The sequence below is a fragment of the Serinus canaria genome, chromosome 4 (assembly GCF_022539315.1).
Source record: "Serinus canaria isolate serCan28SL12 chromosome 4, serCan2020, whole genome shotgun sequence".
Taxonomy (NCBI): domain Eukaryota; kingdom Metazoa; phylum Chordata; class Aves; order Passeriformes; family Fringillidae; genus Serinus; species Serinus canaria.
The window spans coordinates 58,269,657-58,286,826 of NC_066317.1; the positions used below are offsets into that span (position 1 = coordinate 58,269,657).

A 17,170-nucleotide genomic window follows, 5' to 3' on the forward strand; every position below is an offset into this window, starting at 1 on the left:
ATCTCTATAGCTTTAATACTCCAAATAAAAATAATTTTTCTAAGACTATTTAAAAGATTAATGCAATTGGAACTCTGGTATCTAAAAGCTTTTTGCAAAATACTAGGAGGGAATTAAAAGAGTTTTTTCATCCTGTGGGGTAAACTATGATAATGTTTGTATAGATAGTGTTTTCTTCTAATGGTAAGATTTCAGTGCTAATGGCAGGTTATTTTATTCCTCATTGTGGATACATTTTTGAGAAAAAAATCCCCAGAATTATCTTGTCATCCAGTCTTTTTAAGATTTATCAACACATAAGGGAGAAAAAAAATGACACTTATAGTAGTAAACAGACTGTTCAAATAATGGAGCACATTGCCTATAAGAAAAGATCACAGCTAAATTTTCAGGACAAATGGAAGTGTTTCGTGACTTCGCGGATACTTAATAGTTGATGGAAATTGTCCAGTGTTCTGTGGCAGAACAAAACCACACTCTCATGGCTTCAGTGAGGGTGTGGGTAGATAATCAGGCATCTCCAGTCCAAAATGGATGCCAGAGTTACTTAAAAGTGTCACTGGATGGCCACTTTCTGAAAATATGCCTCAGAAAAACTGTCTTTGTCAGGAAACCTGTGTGTTGAGTTGGCTATTTCAGGCCTTCCTTTTTTATTACTACTCTGTTTCTCCTTTCATGCAATGTCACGAAACATGAAAAAAAAAATTATTCACACAAAAATTGTGTTCTGAAATGGATTATTTAAACAGTTGTTAGTAACAGTTAATAGTAAAACCAAGACAATTAAGAGAGAGGTCAAGAGAAATAGCTGGAGCACTTGGCTTTTCTGGCTGATGCTGCTCAAGTCATCTGAAGCTCCAAGATGAGAGGACAGGTCCAGGTGTGACAGATACTGGTGAACCTGGGTCTTGGTTTGCCTGAGTGCATCTGAACCAACCTGCTGGATCTGAGCCAGCACCAGCCAGGTTTTACTGGCAGGGAAGGCCCCTTCTAACTCATTTGCTTTGTCTGTAGTGCCCTGTCAGTCTGGTCTTTTCCACAACTACCATCTGGACAGGGCATATGGGAAAGCTGGGATTCCTTCAGGCAAGAATCTCAGGTCGTTCTCCAGGGAAATTGCCGACTGGCAGATTTCTGTAATCATCCTGCTGGTACCTCAGAACACTTGCTTCTTTCTAAGGATTTTACTTTAGATGAAAATTTGTTTTGCTTAAAACAGTACATTTGTTTATTTCCACTCGGAACAGAAATCATGGTGAAGCTCTAGTCATGTTAATGTTTTCAATTATAACAAAACACCAGACAGCCTGACCTAAACTGACATAAATAAAAAATTTCCTATTAGTCTCTTTTACTCTGTTAACATTTACCTGATAAATATAAACCATAATAAACTCATTTTTCCTCCACCATTTTATTTCCATTCTAAAGAAGTCACAAAATTACAGTGACATTTCACTGGTGAATGTTATACTTTTTCATATCAAGGAATAATACACTGCATGACATACTAAGGGAATCTTTCCCAAAGTGGGAAGTTGATGTGAATGAGACCCTGATGCTTACCGGACTTGCTATTTTAGAATATTGCCACTATATATTCTCTGCCTGGATATTGTCACTGCTGGATATGGTTTTAATGACTAAACATGATTGATTTCCTCTAAGTCATACAACCTGTATTTCTGTCCTTTAGTGACAGCTACTTCAAGCCTATGAGTAAAACAGCATATTACTTTCCCCCAAGCAACTCTAATCTTAAAAGTATCTTTTCTTTCTGTGGATAATAAAGAGAGATTGGGGGGATGGCTTGACTGCAGATATCCACACTCCAGTAAGGTTAAAGCAGAAATAACACCTCACTCCTTCTGTCCAAAAAATGAGCAGCTTCTTCAGTGCCTCACAACATCTCTCTCCTGTTCTCTCCTCTGTTGTTACATCCTATTGAAGTATTCCATACAGCTACACAAATCTCTTTGTAAGCCACACGAAACCTATTTGTATCCTGTTGTTCAAGCATAAAGTGAGTTTCTTTGATTTACTCCTAAAGTGAATTAAGCTAAATTGAGTTGAAGCTGATTGTAATTCTGCCTGGGTCTGCAGGTGGAACTACAGCAGCATTGTGCCTAATCCACCTGGAATTTGCTCTTTCCCTACATCTGTTGTCCTGTTCGGCCCGCGGTGACTTGGGAATGCTCAGAGTTTTAACAAGTCCCACCTCAAGCAGATTAGGTGGTTGGACAGAATGCCAATATGTTGTAGCTCAACCTATAAGGATTGATAACTCATTTTATTCTCTCTGATGCAGATCTGGTACTACACAAACAACATCTTTAGTGAATCTGGGATCGATGGTGAAACAATCCCTTATGTCACACTGAGTACTGGTGCTGTTGAGACCCTGGCTGCTGTTTCTTCAGTAAGTATGGATATGAAAATCCATTAGCATGCTTGATATTTTAATATTATTAGATTTTATTTTCTTATGCAGCCTAAAATATAAAAAGAATAGTATGTTGATTAAGTGTAATGGTTGTTAATGCAATTCAAAATATTATTTCTTATTTTAATCCTAAATCAAATTGTTTTCTTGGAATGTTTTTTTAAGTTGCTCTTTAATTTTAGATCCACAAAAGGAACAGAAAAAGTTGGTATGTCTTGCAGTGCTCTGTATGTATGAGGAGGAAGAAGGCAGAAACAGCAAGGGCCAAAGTACATTAAGTGGTTACTCATAAATTAGCTCACCTGGTAGAACAACCTTACCTGGCAGAGGTTTATTCACATCTCAGACTTCTCCTGCGCCTGCTGGGCATCTGTGGTGCTGTTTGGAGAAGGCTCAGGCACAGCACAGCTACAGATGTTCAGTGTGGCTGGCAGGGCCAGCCACCCAGGGAGGTGGGAAGGGCAGCCTGCTAGAACAGGGGAGTCCCATGTGGTGTTCAATTCTGCTGCTTAACTCAGCACAAACAGGCATCCTTTCCTAATACATGACCTCCAGAGCAGGTCCTTTGCTCTGCTCTGAATGTAGAGGGAGATGTTAACAGAAAAACTCAGCCATGCACAGGAAAGGACTAGGGAAAAAATACACTAAAAAATACACTAAAGCTTCAAGTTTTAGTAGGTGATTACACAATTAATTGCTAAAGAAAGTACATTTATGTTTGCACTGCAATAGATAACAAGCAATGGGAGAAGTCTTTGGAATGGAAAACTGCAAACAAGTCAGTAGTCCTTTCTTTGTTAGAATTTTTTCTTCATACGTTCTAAACCAACTCTACTTGAACAATACTGAACACAGCAGCAAGCATTTTTTAATGTCAGAAGAGTGATTTTGGGAAAAGAGTCCTTTTCAGTGGCAGAGTAACTGCCTGTGACCTACAAAATGTTAAACTAAATCCAGCTATCAGGTATGTTTTCTTATAGTCTAGGACATAAGGACTCTACAGGATCACAAATAACCTTCTGATATTTGTGAATTTCCACAAATCTGTTTTTTGCCTTTTTTTTTAATTAAAGAGACTTTTATTTTATGATTCATTTTAATAGGTAGAAATAGAGAAGTATGAAAGTGCCAGCCTCTTACAGTTTCTTTGTGATACTGCACACATGGTTCTTTGTTTAAGATATATGGAAAAATAATAATGATAATTCTACCAGTGATTTAGATGAAGAATACACCTCTTTTATGTGAAAACAGATGATAATTACATGGAGATGATTCCATGATATTAAAGCCATTCTATAAATAGGGTCTGTTATTTTTCAATTCCTTCTGTGCTGTCAGTTTGTAGGGCTTCTTCAGAGCACACTCTTCGTACATAATGAGGTGGATGGGTGTGCTTTGGCTCCTGGTATGTGTTTTAACTTTCTATACTCAAGAGGAGGTTTTCTTAATAATTTTTCTGTTAATGCTACCTGCTGTGCTTCTAGAAATGCTGATGTACCAATATACCTGTTCCCTTCCCATTTCTCAGTTCAGGACACACTGCTTTTTTAGCCTTAATTTTATTTCCTTAATCTTCATAAATGTTTCATTTCTGTTGTTTAAAGGAACAACGACACTAATTTAGTTTTTCCATTGAAGATTTTGCAGCTTCTTTATTTGAGTAAGTTCCCATTGAGTTTTCATGCCTAGTGCTAAGGACAGGGGATTCCTCCCACTCCCAACCTCCCCCAATGTCTCATTTTGATATTTTTTTAAAAAATCTCTTTCATAGTCTTAAATGTTAAGCCAGGTGCATGCCTTTTATACTATTCAGGGAAGAAACAGAGGAAGAGAAGAGAACTCAATTTTCCTGGTATTTTTTAATCTGCTAGCAGAAACCAGATTTTACTCACAATAAATCAGTAAAGGTAATCAGTTATAGAGGTATACTTTCTGTCCTCTTAAATGAAATAGCAATTGGAAATGTCCACTAGAAATCATGCACCATCTGTGATCTTTATACATAAATTAGGTGGTCATGAGATTGAGCCTCAGTAAGAATACTTGGTGTTGATGACCTCCATGAATGCCAAAGGAAAACAGGGAAATAGAGATGTATTTCAGGGAGAAGCAAAGTAATATTGAGGAGATAAAATACTAAAACTGTGAAATTTTTTTAAAGTCTCCCTTTAATTCATCTTTTGGCAGCAGCAGCAGCACAGCAATAATAATGTTGATGTGGTCCATGATAAAAGACAATTAATACTCCATTCTTTTCATAGCTCTGTATTGCCTCAGATCCCTTGATATGCCCACTTGTAACGTGACTTGCCTACAGCTCCATCCCTCCTCCTTTCCAGCAAAAGCCATATAAACAAGACATTGAAAGATGAAACATTCAGCATAATTTTCCTTTCATTCACATAATTTGGCTGCAACTTCCACTTACACCAACTCTTCCTAATTTACTTCATTAAATATGTATAGCATTGCATACCTGATGCCCTGGTTTCTCTCTAGGGAGACAATATAAATTTTCTGTATATTTTTTGGTTAATGATAGAGAATTCCACCCATTGTACTTAAAACAGGTTTGATTTAGAGGGCAGATTTGATTTTAGACTGGCTAGAAAATTACTTTTTAGTGGGGTGCCCATCAATTTCAGTTTGTTTCTGAAGTTTTCTGTCCTCTGGAATGAAATACTGATTTACTACTCCTAAACATGTTACAGAAGTAAGTTACCTAACCTGATGTAATTCTTTGAAGGAGGATGGAATATACCTAAATAATTCCCTGTGTTTATTTGAAGTCTGTTCTATAACTTCTAAAGTAAGGGCATACCACAAACTTTGTTATTCTTCAGTAAGATTGATTACTGTTGCTGTTTACTAAGTTTTAGTAATTCAGGTTAACTTTAGTTGTGGTCTTACTCTTAGTGAGCAAAGAGAACAATTTTCCAGTGCCTTTCTTTAGCACAGCAGCAGGGTGAATGGAAGGGGAGAGAGAAGGAAATGTCTGAAAAGATTCCTTCCCTCCTCCATGAAGCCAGCCTAGAATAAAAGGGAATGTTATTCAAATGAAGCATCCCACATCCAAATTTGCCATCTGTGGCACCAAATTTGCTTTTCTTATAGTGTTCCCAGAAAGAGTCTAGATGTGACTATATTGAGAAGACTGTGCCCTAAGTATTTCCCATGGATGATGCATGAAGGTGTTACTAAAAGCCTGTGACAGACACAAGCTGTGTGAAGTCTGGAACGAGTTAAAATACATTGCAGTACTAGACCACAAAAGAATGTAGGAAATCCTTTGCAGTATCACACAGAAGCCAGGGGAGCCAGCCTTCTTTAGCAAGATGATTTTAATGTGATTTAGGATGTCATGAGAAAGCGCTCTTAGACTCATTCTTTGTTTCTTTTACTGCTAATAGATCTCAATGTAGAAGGAAATATTCCCTGCTCAGGGCATGGCACATCTTAAATAAAGTGTCTGTATTCCAGACACTCCCATAGGTGTTCTCATCTCCAACACATTTCCTTCATGGTTTCCACAGGATGATGCAAGATATCTCCACTGAATCTCTGGGTCCACTGTGGTTAGAGGAGAAAGAAATGTGTTCCAGTAACAGCCAGTCTTAGCAAGTGAAAGAAATGAGGTGACAAATACCAGAATCTTGAGGGAAGCTCTGTTAGAATCTGATTTTTAGTAAGACTTTTAATGCAGTCCCCTGTGACATTGTTCACACCAACTCAGAATCAGCCTTCACATAGCCATAATTTCCAGCAGGATGTACGTAGAGAGGGCAAGAATGGGGCAAACAGGGCATTTCCCCCTATTTCTCCCCTCCCCCTGACAAGCTGTTTCTCAAGGATTACTAGAATTTGAATTCAAATTCTTTAATAGAATATATTCAGAAATTGAAAGTTTTAAAGATGTATCCCCTGCTGCTGAGGATTAAAAGCATTGGATTTGAGTCATTCTTTTCTCAATCTATTCAGGATGATCTGCAGCAGGGCATTCAAATACCATAATTAGAAAATAAAGCATCAGCCACAATAAGTTGTCACAGATCAAGGCTGAGATCTAGTCTGGCTTTTATAGCATAAACCTGATAGCTTAACACTTTCAACAACTGAATCATCACAAGAAGGAGCTTTGCTTCAGAAATATCTACAGTTTACTGAAGGGACAGAATAGGAATAAGGAAATGAATGGTTTTGTGCTGCCCAAGGGGCTGCTGCCAAGCACTGCTGAGGCAAATGTGGCTGGCTAAGATCAGTCCTGCATGGGCTGTGTCCTGGCTGGTCTTGGCAGGTATTGAGTATGGAGTGCATCTTTAGTGAATAGAAAATTTCACTGCCAAGTGAGACTGATTAAGGATGCCTTACTGCAAAATACTTCAGACTGAGCTCAGAAATGCAGCAATCAATTCCATGCTTTACTGAGAGCAATCTTTAGACAGGCACCTGCAGAAGTTGTATAAGATCCTGTTGTGGCTTTAATACAGACACAGGCAAATTGATGTGAGAACCTTGCAGACAGACATTTCTTTAAGGCTTGTGCTTATGTGGTCAAAGTTAATGCTAGGCCTCTAAATTCCTGTTTAGGTTCTTAAATACAATAGGCCCTTTTTTTTTTTGTTTTAAAAATAATAATTCATACAGTAGACTAATGGATATACATCAAAGTATGAATCAAAACCCCCCCAATTATAATTCTCAGTCTGCTGTTCTTCTCCTTTTCCTGGGTACAAGATACTACACATTGTGTCATGGAGTGATATAAATGAGGTTATCCATTTTAATCCTGATATTTAAAATGGAAATAACACAGTGCTAACTTGCCATGTTAAGTCTGAGTCTAGTCACAGAGTCTTACTCAGACCTTTATCCAAAACACATGAGAAAGAAAGTGTGGCTATTCTTGACATTAACTTATAGAGCAAACTTCTTCACAGAGCTGAGACATCAAGAGAACCTGACAGGGTTTGCTTAGTATAATTTAGGGCCAGGATATAAGTAGGGAATAGTATGCAACGACCTGATATTTGGACTGCAGGACTTGCTTGCACATTCATTTTATCCAAGGAAGCTTGTCTGATCTATTTTAATGCACTCTGCTTGCATTATGTCAGCCCTGGTATCTGAAGCTGACTCAAGTGAAAAGGTTGACATTTGCTTCTTCAACTTTATTCACAAGTGTTTCCTGACAGACAGAAGTAAGTTGTGTGAGCTGTTAATGTAGTTTGTATATCAGTTGTCTCTTTATCACAAAACATTTGTGTTGTGAGAATTTTGGATGCAATATTTTTACACATTTTCAGTCATTTCAGCTGTGCTAACCATCATGGCTGGGTATAGGTTTCCACAAATGCATGTTTAAGAACACACAGAAACAAATATCAGCCTACACAGCCTGGCACATAACTCAGGTGTTATCACAGAAAACAGTTCTAATGTTCTTCTGTTTTCTGTTCTTGAGCATGCACTGGATTTCTTGTCACTTCATTTACTCTACTCTACAGCATATTTTGATTTCCTATAGGTCTTCAATAGGTAACAGTTGCCAGTACACAGCAGTGGAGCATTCAGAACTATAAATACTTGGAAACTGGTGAATCATCTTCCACTTCTTATGAGTCATAAACATCTTAGTGGCTTTTGCAAGTGAACAAGTTTTGGATTTGTATAATCATAACTAAAAAATTAAGTTGTTGTCTGTTAACAACCTCAAAACCAGCATTGCTTTCACCAGGAAAATTTGCTGTTATGGAAGACCAAGTCCAAACTGTCCTTCCTTACTGGAATTTGTTTTGCTTTGAGTTTTACAAGTGAAAGCTATATATCATATTTTTCCCATGCTTTGTATGAGAGACATCCATTAACTTTTTCCTCGAAGAGAAGCATCTTCCCTGACCCTGTTTTAATACAAAACTACCCAGCTGTGTAACACCAAGATGGCTTGATCATGACCATCAATCCACCATTGAAAAAATAAGAGAAATTGCACAGCATGTCAAATTACTTGTGCAACCTTTATTGCTGAACAGATATTCCACTCCAAATTACATGTGAAACATCTATTGCAGAAGTCTCTTGCAGAAATTGCAGAAGATGGGTCTTACAGACCTATCAAATAATTTTTTAGCCCTTAAAGCCATTAAAGCTGTCTCTTGGTTCAGTGTCTGTGTGGTCATGTGTGTTTGCAAGATGGATTTATCAATCATAATGAGATATAACTGACATCTTGTAGAGGTTTTGACAGTGAAGCAGTTGCAGTTTTGAAACATTTGGACCTCATAAGATCTTATTAATATCAGTGCAGGTCTTTTTAAAATTCCATAATTCTATTATGGAAGCGGTACAAATTGTCCAAATCAATATATTTCACCATTTAAAGAAATGAAGAATGGAAAATGTTGTCACAGAGTCATTTTCAGTGATCTGCAGCACCACAGAGCATATCTCTGCTGAGGAAGTTCAGCTCAGGGTGCAACATCAACGTGTGTTTAGGACAGACAAGCCTGCCCTAAAATCCACTGGTGAACTCCAGACTGAGGGAGAAGCATTTCCCTCTCAAGGCAATTCATCTGTGGATGTCTCTGTACTTTAACACATTTCTTTTAGATGCTGGCAGTGCAGTGATGTGTGTTGTTTCCCAGGATTAAGGGTATTACTCCAGATTTCATTTTAGTTGCCCATTTTGCTTTTCCCTCAAAGGATGTGCAGAAGGTGGCATTCAGTCACCAGTCAATAATGATATGGCAAACAGTTTTGTGATTCTCACTTTAACTTATTTGAAGTGGTACATTTTAATCTTCATAAAATCCTCTTGTTTTTCTTATAAGAAAGCCAAGTGTAATCAGTAATTTTAGTAGTTACCAACATGAAAAGTACATCAGCTGTTATGACAAAATACATATTAGCCTATTTTAATGAGTCAGACTAGCAGAGTTTCAAGTTAAAGCTTTTTAAGAAATTTTTCATTGTGTTTTTCTCTAGCAGATAAGTATTCAGATTTTGTGGTATATATTCAGATGTTAAATATAAATTCAAAATGAGTGTAACTGCACAAGTATCAGTGTTAAAATCACTTGTCTGAGCAAAATTTCTGCTGCATGGATTTCTTTTGCTTGGATATTCTAATTACACTAATTATCCAAAATGAAAACTAAATTCTTATTCTACATTTGAGAAAGAAAGAAATTTAAAATAAATTTTTGTTTAATTAAGATGTAATTTATGCTAAAATGATTTAAATCTCAAATTTTAAACGTCTTAAGCTTAAATTCAGAGAGATGTTGAAATTAGGAAACAATCAAAATGCAAAAGCAAGAGACCATAATTCACTTCAACATACAGACATCTAAAAATTATGTATTGTAAGAACATTGTCATAGAAATTTAGTGCATATTTCTAAGCCATTCAAACCATGAACAATTTTTTCAGTGGTCTTAGATAAGGACACCATACTGACTTGTTCTTTCAAACATGTGAAATGTTGTAAATACAACTGTGAGCACAATTATGAACGTCATAGCTTATGAACAGTGTAAAATCAATTCATGGTTGAGTTTTCATCTTCATACTTAATAGGAGAACATATTTCATGATCCAAGTTCTTCAGTGTTTTCTCAAGAAGGTCAAATGCCTCCTTTTGTTTTCCAGGGTTTAGTTATTGAGCGGCTTGGGCGCAGGCCTCTGCTCATTGGAGGCTTTGGGCTGATGATCGTCTTCTTCGCAGTGCTCACTGTCTCCCTGACTCTACAGGTAACACCAGGCCACTAGGGATTGTCACTCTCTCCTTTGCCTGTTCTAAACATGCTTGATACTGGTTTGTCTCAACATTCCTGCAGGAGCCAATCCTTTTAATCAGCTTGGCATGAGGAAGGAAAGGTCTCATACTAATTTATGAATCTGTTTGCTCCAAAGCTTTTGCGTTAAAAAAGCTATAGGGTCTTTCTCACATTCTCACATTCAGACTCCCTAATTCAAAGATTTATGCATATGATGAACTGTTATGAAGACAATTTTACCCACAGCTGAATAAACAGTTACCCATATTCTGTGGGAGTATCTTTGTTTGTAATTCACTCTCTCTGAAATTTCTTTCATGCTTTATATGTCACTCATATTTTAGGTTTAGAATTTTTTTAGTGAAAAATTTCCATACTTGATGTTTCGTGCAAGTTACTTTTCTGGTGTTTGTGATATAAATAGGCAATATAAAGACTTATCCTTTGGAGAACATTTGGCCTTAGAAAAAAGATGGGAATAGACTTTTTAGCAGGGCTTTTTGTGATAGGACAAGGAGAAATAATTTTTAACTGTACCAGGGTCAATTTAGATTAGATATAAGGAAAAAGTGTTTTGCAATGAAGGTGGGAAAGTGTTGGAACAGATTGTCCAGAGAAATGGTGATGCCCCATCTCTGGAAACACTCATGGCTGGCTAGGTTGGACAGGCCCTGAACAAACTGATTTTGTTGAATATGTCTCTGCTCTTTGCAGGGGGATTGGAACTAGATGAGCTTTAAAGGGCTCTTTCAATCAATATCTTTCTATGATGACATGGCTCTAAATTATCAGATGTTCTAAGCACTCAATTCCCCAGATGTTTCAATTTATCATATTTTATTTATTAAACCAGTTAAAACTCTGGCCCTGTGGAATTTTCCTTGTTTGGTTCCATCTATGTAATAAAGTGGTTTGTTTATGTTCCTGAGGACTTTAGAGAAGTGAAACTGACATTTGCAATGGCATGGATTTGGGTGGTGTTCCATCAAAGTGTTTTCCTGCTGGTTCTGATTCCTGTGTGGTGCCATTAATCTGACTTCCAAATCTTGTTTCTTGTTTGAAGGGAGTCAGTAGGTCAGGTTGACTGGCAGGTCTGTGTCAAACCACAGCAGTTTTATTTATTTTATTTGATCTACCTGTATGTACATCACAATAAAGCTTTACTTCACACACCTGCCAGGACAGCTGTAAGACAGCTCGCCTCCTGAAGAGAGATGTTATTGAATATTTTGTATGCTAAGTGAAAAACTCCCTTCCAGATCTTTTAAAGCAAACTTGGGGGTGTGAGCACCTTCAGCTATTTAAAATCCCTTCAGTTTTATCTCCTTTCAAAAGGAAAATCTTTTCAATCTGTAAAGTATTTGAGATTTGCTTTGAACAAAGGATCACGGTACAAATAGGCCTAATCTCAGAGAAATTTATATCTACTCTGTATTTGCACCTTTTCTTTCTCAGAGACCTTGGATTTGCTTCCAGACAAGAACCCTAGGTTGTGTAATTTTGATAGATCTGCAACCTTTTTGTTAATGTAATGTCCAGGAGACCATGGTTTCCACATAACTAAGGAAATAACCCAGACTAGAAGAGAAAAAACATCAGAAAATGGGCACCTTTCCTTAACTCTGAAAAAATAACTACTTCCTTTAGCAAGGATATTTTCACAGTGCCGCTCAAGGTGGTGATAGTACACTTACATGTATCTTAACAAACTTTTCAAAAATAGCAAAATTCTTATAAAAATATCATTCACACTTTGCTGCAGCAAAACTCCACCTGTTGGAGAGAGAAAGAAATGGGAATCCATGGGTTTTTCTCATCTATTGGTATTAGAATCAAACATTCACATACATGGTTAAGAAACAGTGTCCTGCAAGCTCCACAGGAATTGCTCTTCCTATTTCAAGTTCCTGATATTTAGAGGTCTCAGTAGAGAAAAAACTACTTAGAAATAGAGGAAAGATAGTATATAAGGCCTTCCTTGTCTGCAAAATCAGATTATAGCTGAAAAGCCCTGGACTCTTGCTTTCCCATGCTTTGCCAAGGGTCTGGTCCCTGACTGTCCTACCAAGTGTCAGCCTGTCGTGCACAGTCTTCAGCCAAGCCTTTGACTGGTGAACTTTGGAGCATCATGGGCCATCCTTAATGCTCTTTTCAAACATGACTGAAATACATGAGGTGGATGGAGGTGCTGAAGTGTTGTGTTTCAGGCTGGCTTGAGCTTTCACACCAGAAGTTGTGATTTTTTAGAGTTTTGACTCTGTGGTAGATTGTTTGTCTAGTGTTTCTCTACAGGAATTTCAGAGACCAAGGCCTTTAAATACAAATCATCTAAAAAGTCCTACAGAAATGTTGTGGTTTTCTAAAGGAACCCCAGGCTAAATTCTGAAATAGATCAAGAATTGTGGAAAACACTATCTATTATCTGCAAGTTTTTAAAAAATATTTGTGACATGTTCAATATATCTAAAATGAATGTCTTTTATCCACCCAGAACACTGTGCATTGGCTTCCTTACCTCAGTATATTTTGTATCCTTGCAATCATTGCATCGTTCTGCATTGGACCAGGTATGTCTATACCTATTTTTTCATGTGTCTTTGTACATTTGAGGACAGGTATTTTTGCACTGGCATTATGGTATCAGATCAGTTGTACAGAGCTTCACCTTGGCAGTAAACCAGAAAGTAAGACTTTTGTTCCCTTGAGCTTCTGGAGGTTTCTTTATGCACCATTTATTGCCTCTTTTATTTGTAAGGAGTTTGACATTAAACATTAATCAGCAGTTTATACATCTTCACTACTGAAGTGGTCTAATTGATTGATTGTGGTTTATTTGGGGAAGAGTTGCTGATGTTTGATGTGACTCTAATGAAATACTGCTGTAATTCCATCGATCCTCTTTTGAAAAGCTGAGAAAAAAAGATGCTGCTTTAGAGAAAAATGGGGAGAAGACCAAGATATTTCTTTTACTCTTGTTTCTAGGAAAAGAGTTTGTCAATAATTGCTATGCAAAGTACTGTGAAAATAGTGAACAAAAAATAGCAATCCCTTTTTCCTTCTGAAAGGACAAATCTCAGGTTCAGCTAAGTCCATTGTAGTGCTGACAAATGTTTCTTAGACTGAGATCTGGGGGGTGTGTGTTAGAGAACTCTGTGGAATACAACTTTTCTTGAATTTAGAATACCTTAGGAATGTCAAATGTTGACTTGAAACTTCTTTAAAACTTCCGTTCTGGTGTTTTATGTGGCTTGAGGGGTTTAAGTGCAGCTAATTGCAGTGTCTACCATTGGGGTTTTTTAAAATCTTGGTTGAAACAAACTGAAGTTTTTTCCCTAATACAGATATGTTCCACCAATTTTTAGAACTTGCAAATTAAGATGTTCCTCCATGCTATATTTCCAGCATGTTAATATTAACCCTCTGCTTTTCTTCTTCACCTCACCATTCTTCAAAATGGGTTCTAGAGTTCTTCGTTTAGATTCTTTCTCTTTACTGATGTTACTCATGATTTTTGCTGCACTTCACAATCTCTTTGGAACAAAGTGTCTGCAGATACATCCAGGACAAACAGCTATTGTTAGAAATTTCTGGCTTGCTTTCTACAGAAATTCATTAAAATTAAAGCTTCTGTTGTATTTTTCACTGTGCTCAGTGCTGTTAAAGCCAAAGAACATTAGCAGTGTACCAGCAGCTACCTAGTTGGCCTCTCCACCTTTCCTCTGTGTGTTCAAACATTTGTCATATCTGACAATAGTGGGAATATCTGGGTAGCACTTAACACTGAATTGATTTTAATTAAAATCTTGGTAATTGACTCTTCAGCTGTTGAGAAGAAGCCATGAAGAATCATATTCTGATATCTCTGCAAATCAATAACAATATTTTAGCTGACTTTGATGGGGGCCAGTTTATCTTCAATGAAACTTCTCTGTTCTCCTGAGAAGAGCTTATGAGATCTGAAGTACTTGACTTCCTTTTAGTTGGGCAACTTCCATTATTAGCAATATTTTGAGATGATTGAATAAGAAGGGAGTATTTTTTTTTTTTGGAACAAAGAAATTATTTCCAAGAAGTCCACTTTGCATCCATTGTTTTTCTACCACAAGGCACAACTCAATAATCGAGTGCAATTATTGTGTCAAGTTTTGTCCCCCTTTCCTTGTGTGGGAATGACATCAACAGCCTGTGACAAGTCCATTAGAGAGTCACCATGTCAGTGTCAGGAGACCTGTGAGAAGGGACTGGGTGAGCTGGACTTGTCCAGCCTGAGAAGAGACAGCTTTGGGGACCCAGGAGCAGTGCCACTGCCTGTGAGAAGAGTGTTGCAATGGCAGAGCCAGTCTCCTGTTGGCGAGGTGCTTGAGAGGCAGAATGAAGGTGTTAAAACAAGAAAGATGCAGAGAGACTGTAAGGAAAAGCTTTTTTATTCTGGGCAGTCAAGCAGGTCACCAAGGATACTGAGTCGTTAATTACTACACAAAAATCAGAACTGACTAGCTTGTACTTCTCTTTTTCTCCCTAGCAGTGATTGTAGGGAAGTGTCCAGAGCAAAATACAAACAGGGCAAGTATGTGAGACATTTTTAGAGAAGCAGTGCACATTTTTTTCCAGCTTAGGGTTTTTCTGAGGCATAGCTTCTAACACTTTCATAGTCTCCCCTGGATTTGTTAAGTCTTTGTTTCTGAAACAGCAGAATTTTAGTATTCTTTGGCAAAGAAAACTACGTCTGCCACCTTTCACGCATACATCCTTTGTTAGTTTTTGTGTGATACACTCTAGGTCTTGCAGAAACAGAGCAACTGATCCTCTTCCTCCTTTTCAACATTCTTGTGATCTTGTAAACTTTTGCCTTATCAACACAGATTTTTCTGGAATGAACAGCTATTTCTTATTGCCACCTTTTCTCAGTGATATTTTATGACACCACCTTAGCAGGAAAATTTCACACTTTGGTATTCTTTTGTAGCACTCTGATGGTTTAATGAGAAAAGACTGAATTTCAAGAATAACTTTCCCACCTTTCTGGTAGTAAAAGGGGTTTTTCCCATGAAAATTAAGAGATATTCTTTATTATAAAGCTGCATATTTTTTATACTTCTAGCCTTTTGTAGAAGTCTTGCCACTCATTTTAGTGGTTAAACAGGGACAATTGTCAACTAATCCTCAGTATCTTAATTCCTCCTGTAGTTACACTACAAAAACAATTTGTAATGATTCCACAGGTACAAATATTAAGCTAGGATGAATTTAGTTTATGTTTATTGAGCTATTGGTACTTGGAAAAATTACCCATCTAAAGATAACAAATAAGATGAGGAATTGAATTTATAAAAATACTGCTTTAACTTTCTATAACATAAAATTTCCTTTAAATGTATGATATCTTCTCTCTTGTTAGAACATCTAAGACCTTCTTGATAGCTTAGATGTTGTGTAAACCATGTTCTGATAGCACTTGCACAAGTCCATTTGCCACTTTGCAGTGAGGATCAGCTGTTGCTATAAACTATGGAGGGTGTTCATTGGTTTTGTTTTTCTGAACTCAGCTTTTCAGCCTGTAGATATTTTTGAGGACTGAAACAGTAATTCTAGCAACAGGTATGTTCAAGCATGTATGTGGTTTGGTACTTCATCATTTTTGTCAATAGACAAACATCAGAAAGCTTTCACTTTCTAAAAATTGAAGAGGCCCTCATGCTTGATACCGTCAATGTGTGATCTGAAAGGAAATTATTTATTGTTCTATAGATTAAGGAGCCATGCTGCCCCAGACAGTTGCTTCCTTGTGCCTATTTGGTTAATTTTACTCAAGTTATTTGCTGGACCTGAAATAAATACAGGATACATTTCAAAGAATTGGTTCAAAGAATAGGATACAAACCAAGAATTGTCATCCAGCAAAAAGTAAATAGAAAAAAAGGAAGGAATTGCAGCTGAGAAAACAAATCAGCTGAGAAAAAAACAAATCAAAGAAAAAAAAGTAAAAGAACATTTTCAGGATCTGCAGAGAGCAGATTTGTGCTGTTCAGGTTTTGCATCATGAGCAAATGCCTTGATTTGTAAAGCCTTTACAGAATGGGTAAATAATGTGCAGGTTTTTTGGAAATTTGGATAGTGATAGGCAGGTTTAGGTACATGTGAAATGTTCTCCTTTTATAACTTTGCCTTAGCTAATATTTAAGAAAAAAGGAAAACTAAGATTTATTCCCACTTTCTCAGTTAAACCTATGTGGATGCCTCTTCATGGATTGAAAACTCATATTCAGCTGTGCCTGCAGAATCAGTCTCTTTAAGGAAAGATGGTCTTAAATCTGACTTAAACAGAAAAAAGAAAAGGTTCTGATTATTTTTAGCTATTTTCTGGAACTCTCCATTCACCCATTGTACCTTTACAACAGTTGCTGTGCCAGCAAGAGATTTTAGATTTTTCAGAGAAAATTGGAAAATTGTTCTTTGTAGTTTTAGAAAACCTGCTGCAGATTGTTCCCTTTTACCCACAAGCCAAATATTGTTAAAAAGAACTGAACACCCAAAAACTGACACAGAATGTATTCCATTCAGTTTCCTGATTTCTCTGCAGGGATGTTGATCCAATTTGTCAGTGAGTCTGTTATGCAATTTCGGATGAGGGGCTTGCAGGTTTTGGTTTTTCCAACTCACGTGAAACAATTATATGTTCATCCTCTGAACCAAAGAATGGCTCTTCTGCCACCTGTCAAGATGTGTCAGATGGTGGAACATGGGGAGAAAAAACCTGATCAACTGATTAATTGGGGATTGCAGAAACATTGCCATGAACTCCTGGACAACCTTCCCAGTGAAAATAAGTGTAACAAAGACAGTCAAGGCCTGGAGAGCTTGGAAACCTGGCATAAAGCTTTTCCATGCATTATCCTTGCATGAAGTGATTTATTGGAATTTCTTCCTTAGAAGCGTATTCTGTTTAAG

At 37.2% G+C, this 17,170-nt stretch overlaps 1 protein-coding gene across 2 annotated transcripts in view; it reads left to right on the plus strand.

Annotated features, from left to right (window-relative positions):
• SLC2A9 (solute carrier family 2 member 9) overlaps positions 1-17,170 on the plus strand; it is an 81,798-nt gene that overhangs the window by 40,495 nt on the left and 24,133 nt on the right. For both annotated transcript variants that reach the window (XM_050973264.1, XM_030239195.2), the window contains exons 8-10: positions 2,309-2,419; positions 10,095-10,196; positions 12,714-12,789. In XM_050973264.1, coding sequence (XP_050829221.1) covers positions 2,309-2,419; positions 10,095-10,196; positions 12,714-12,789 — 289 coding nt within the window. The remainder of the gene's footprint in view (positions 1-2,308; positions 2,420-10,094; positions 10,197-12,713; positions 12,790-17,170) is intronic.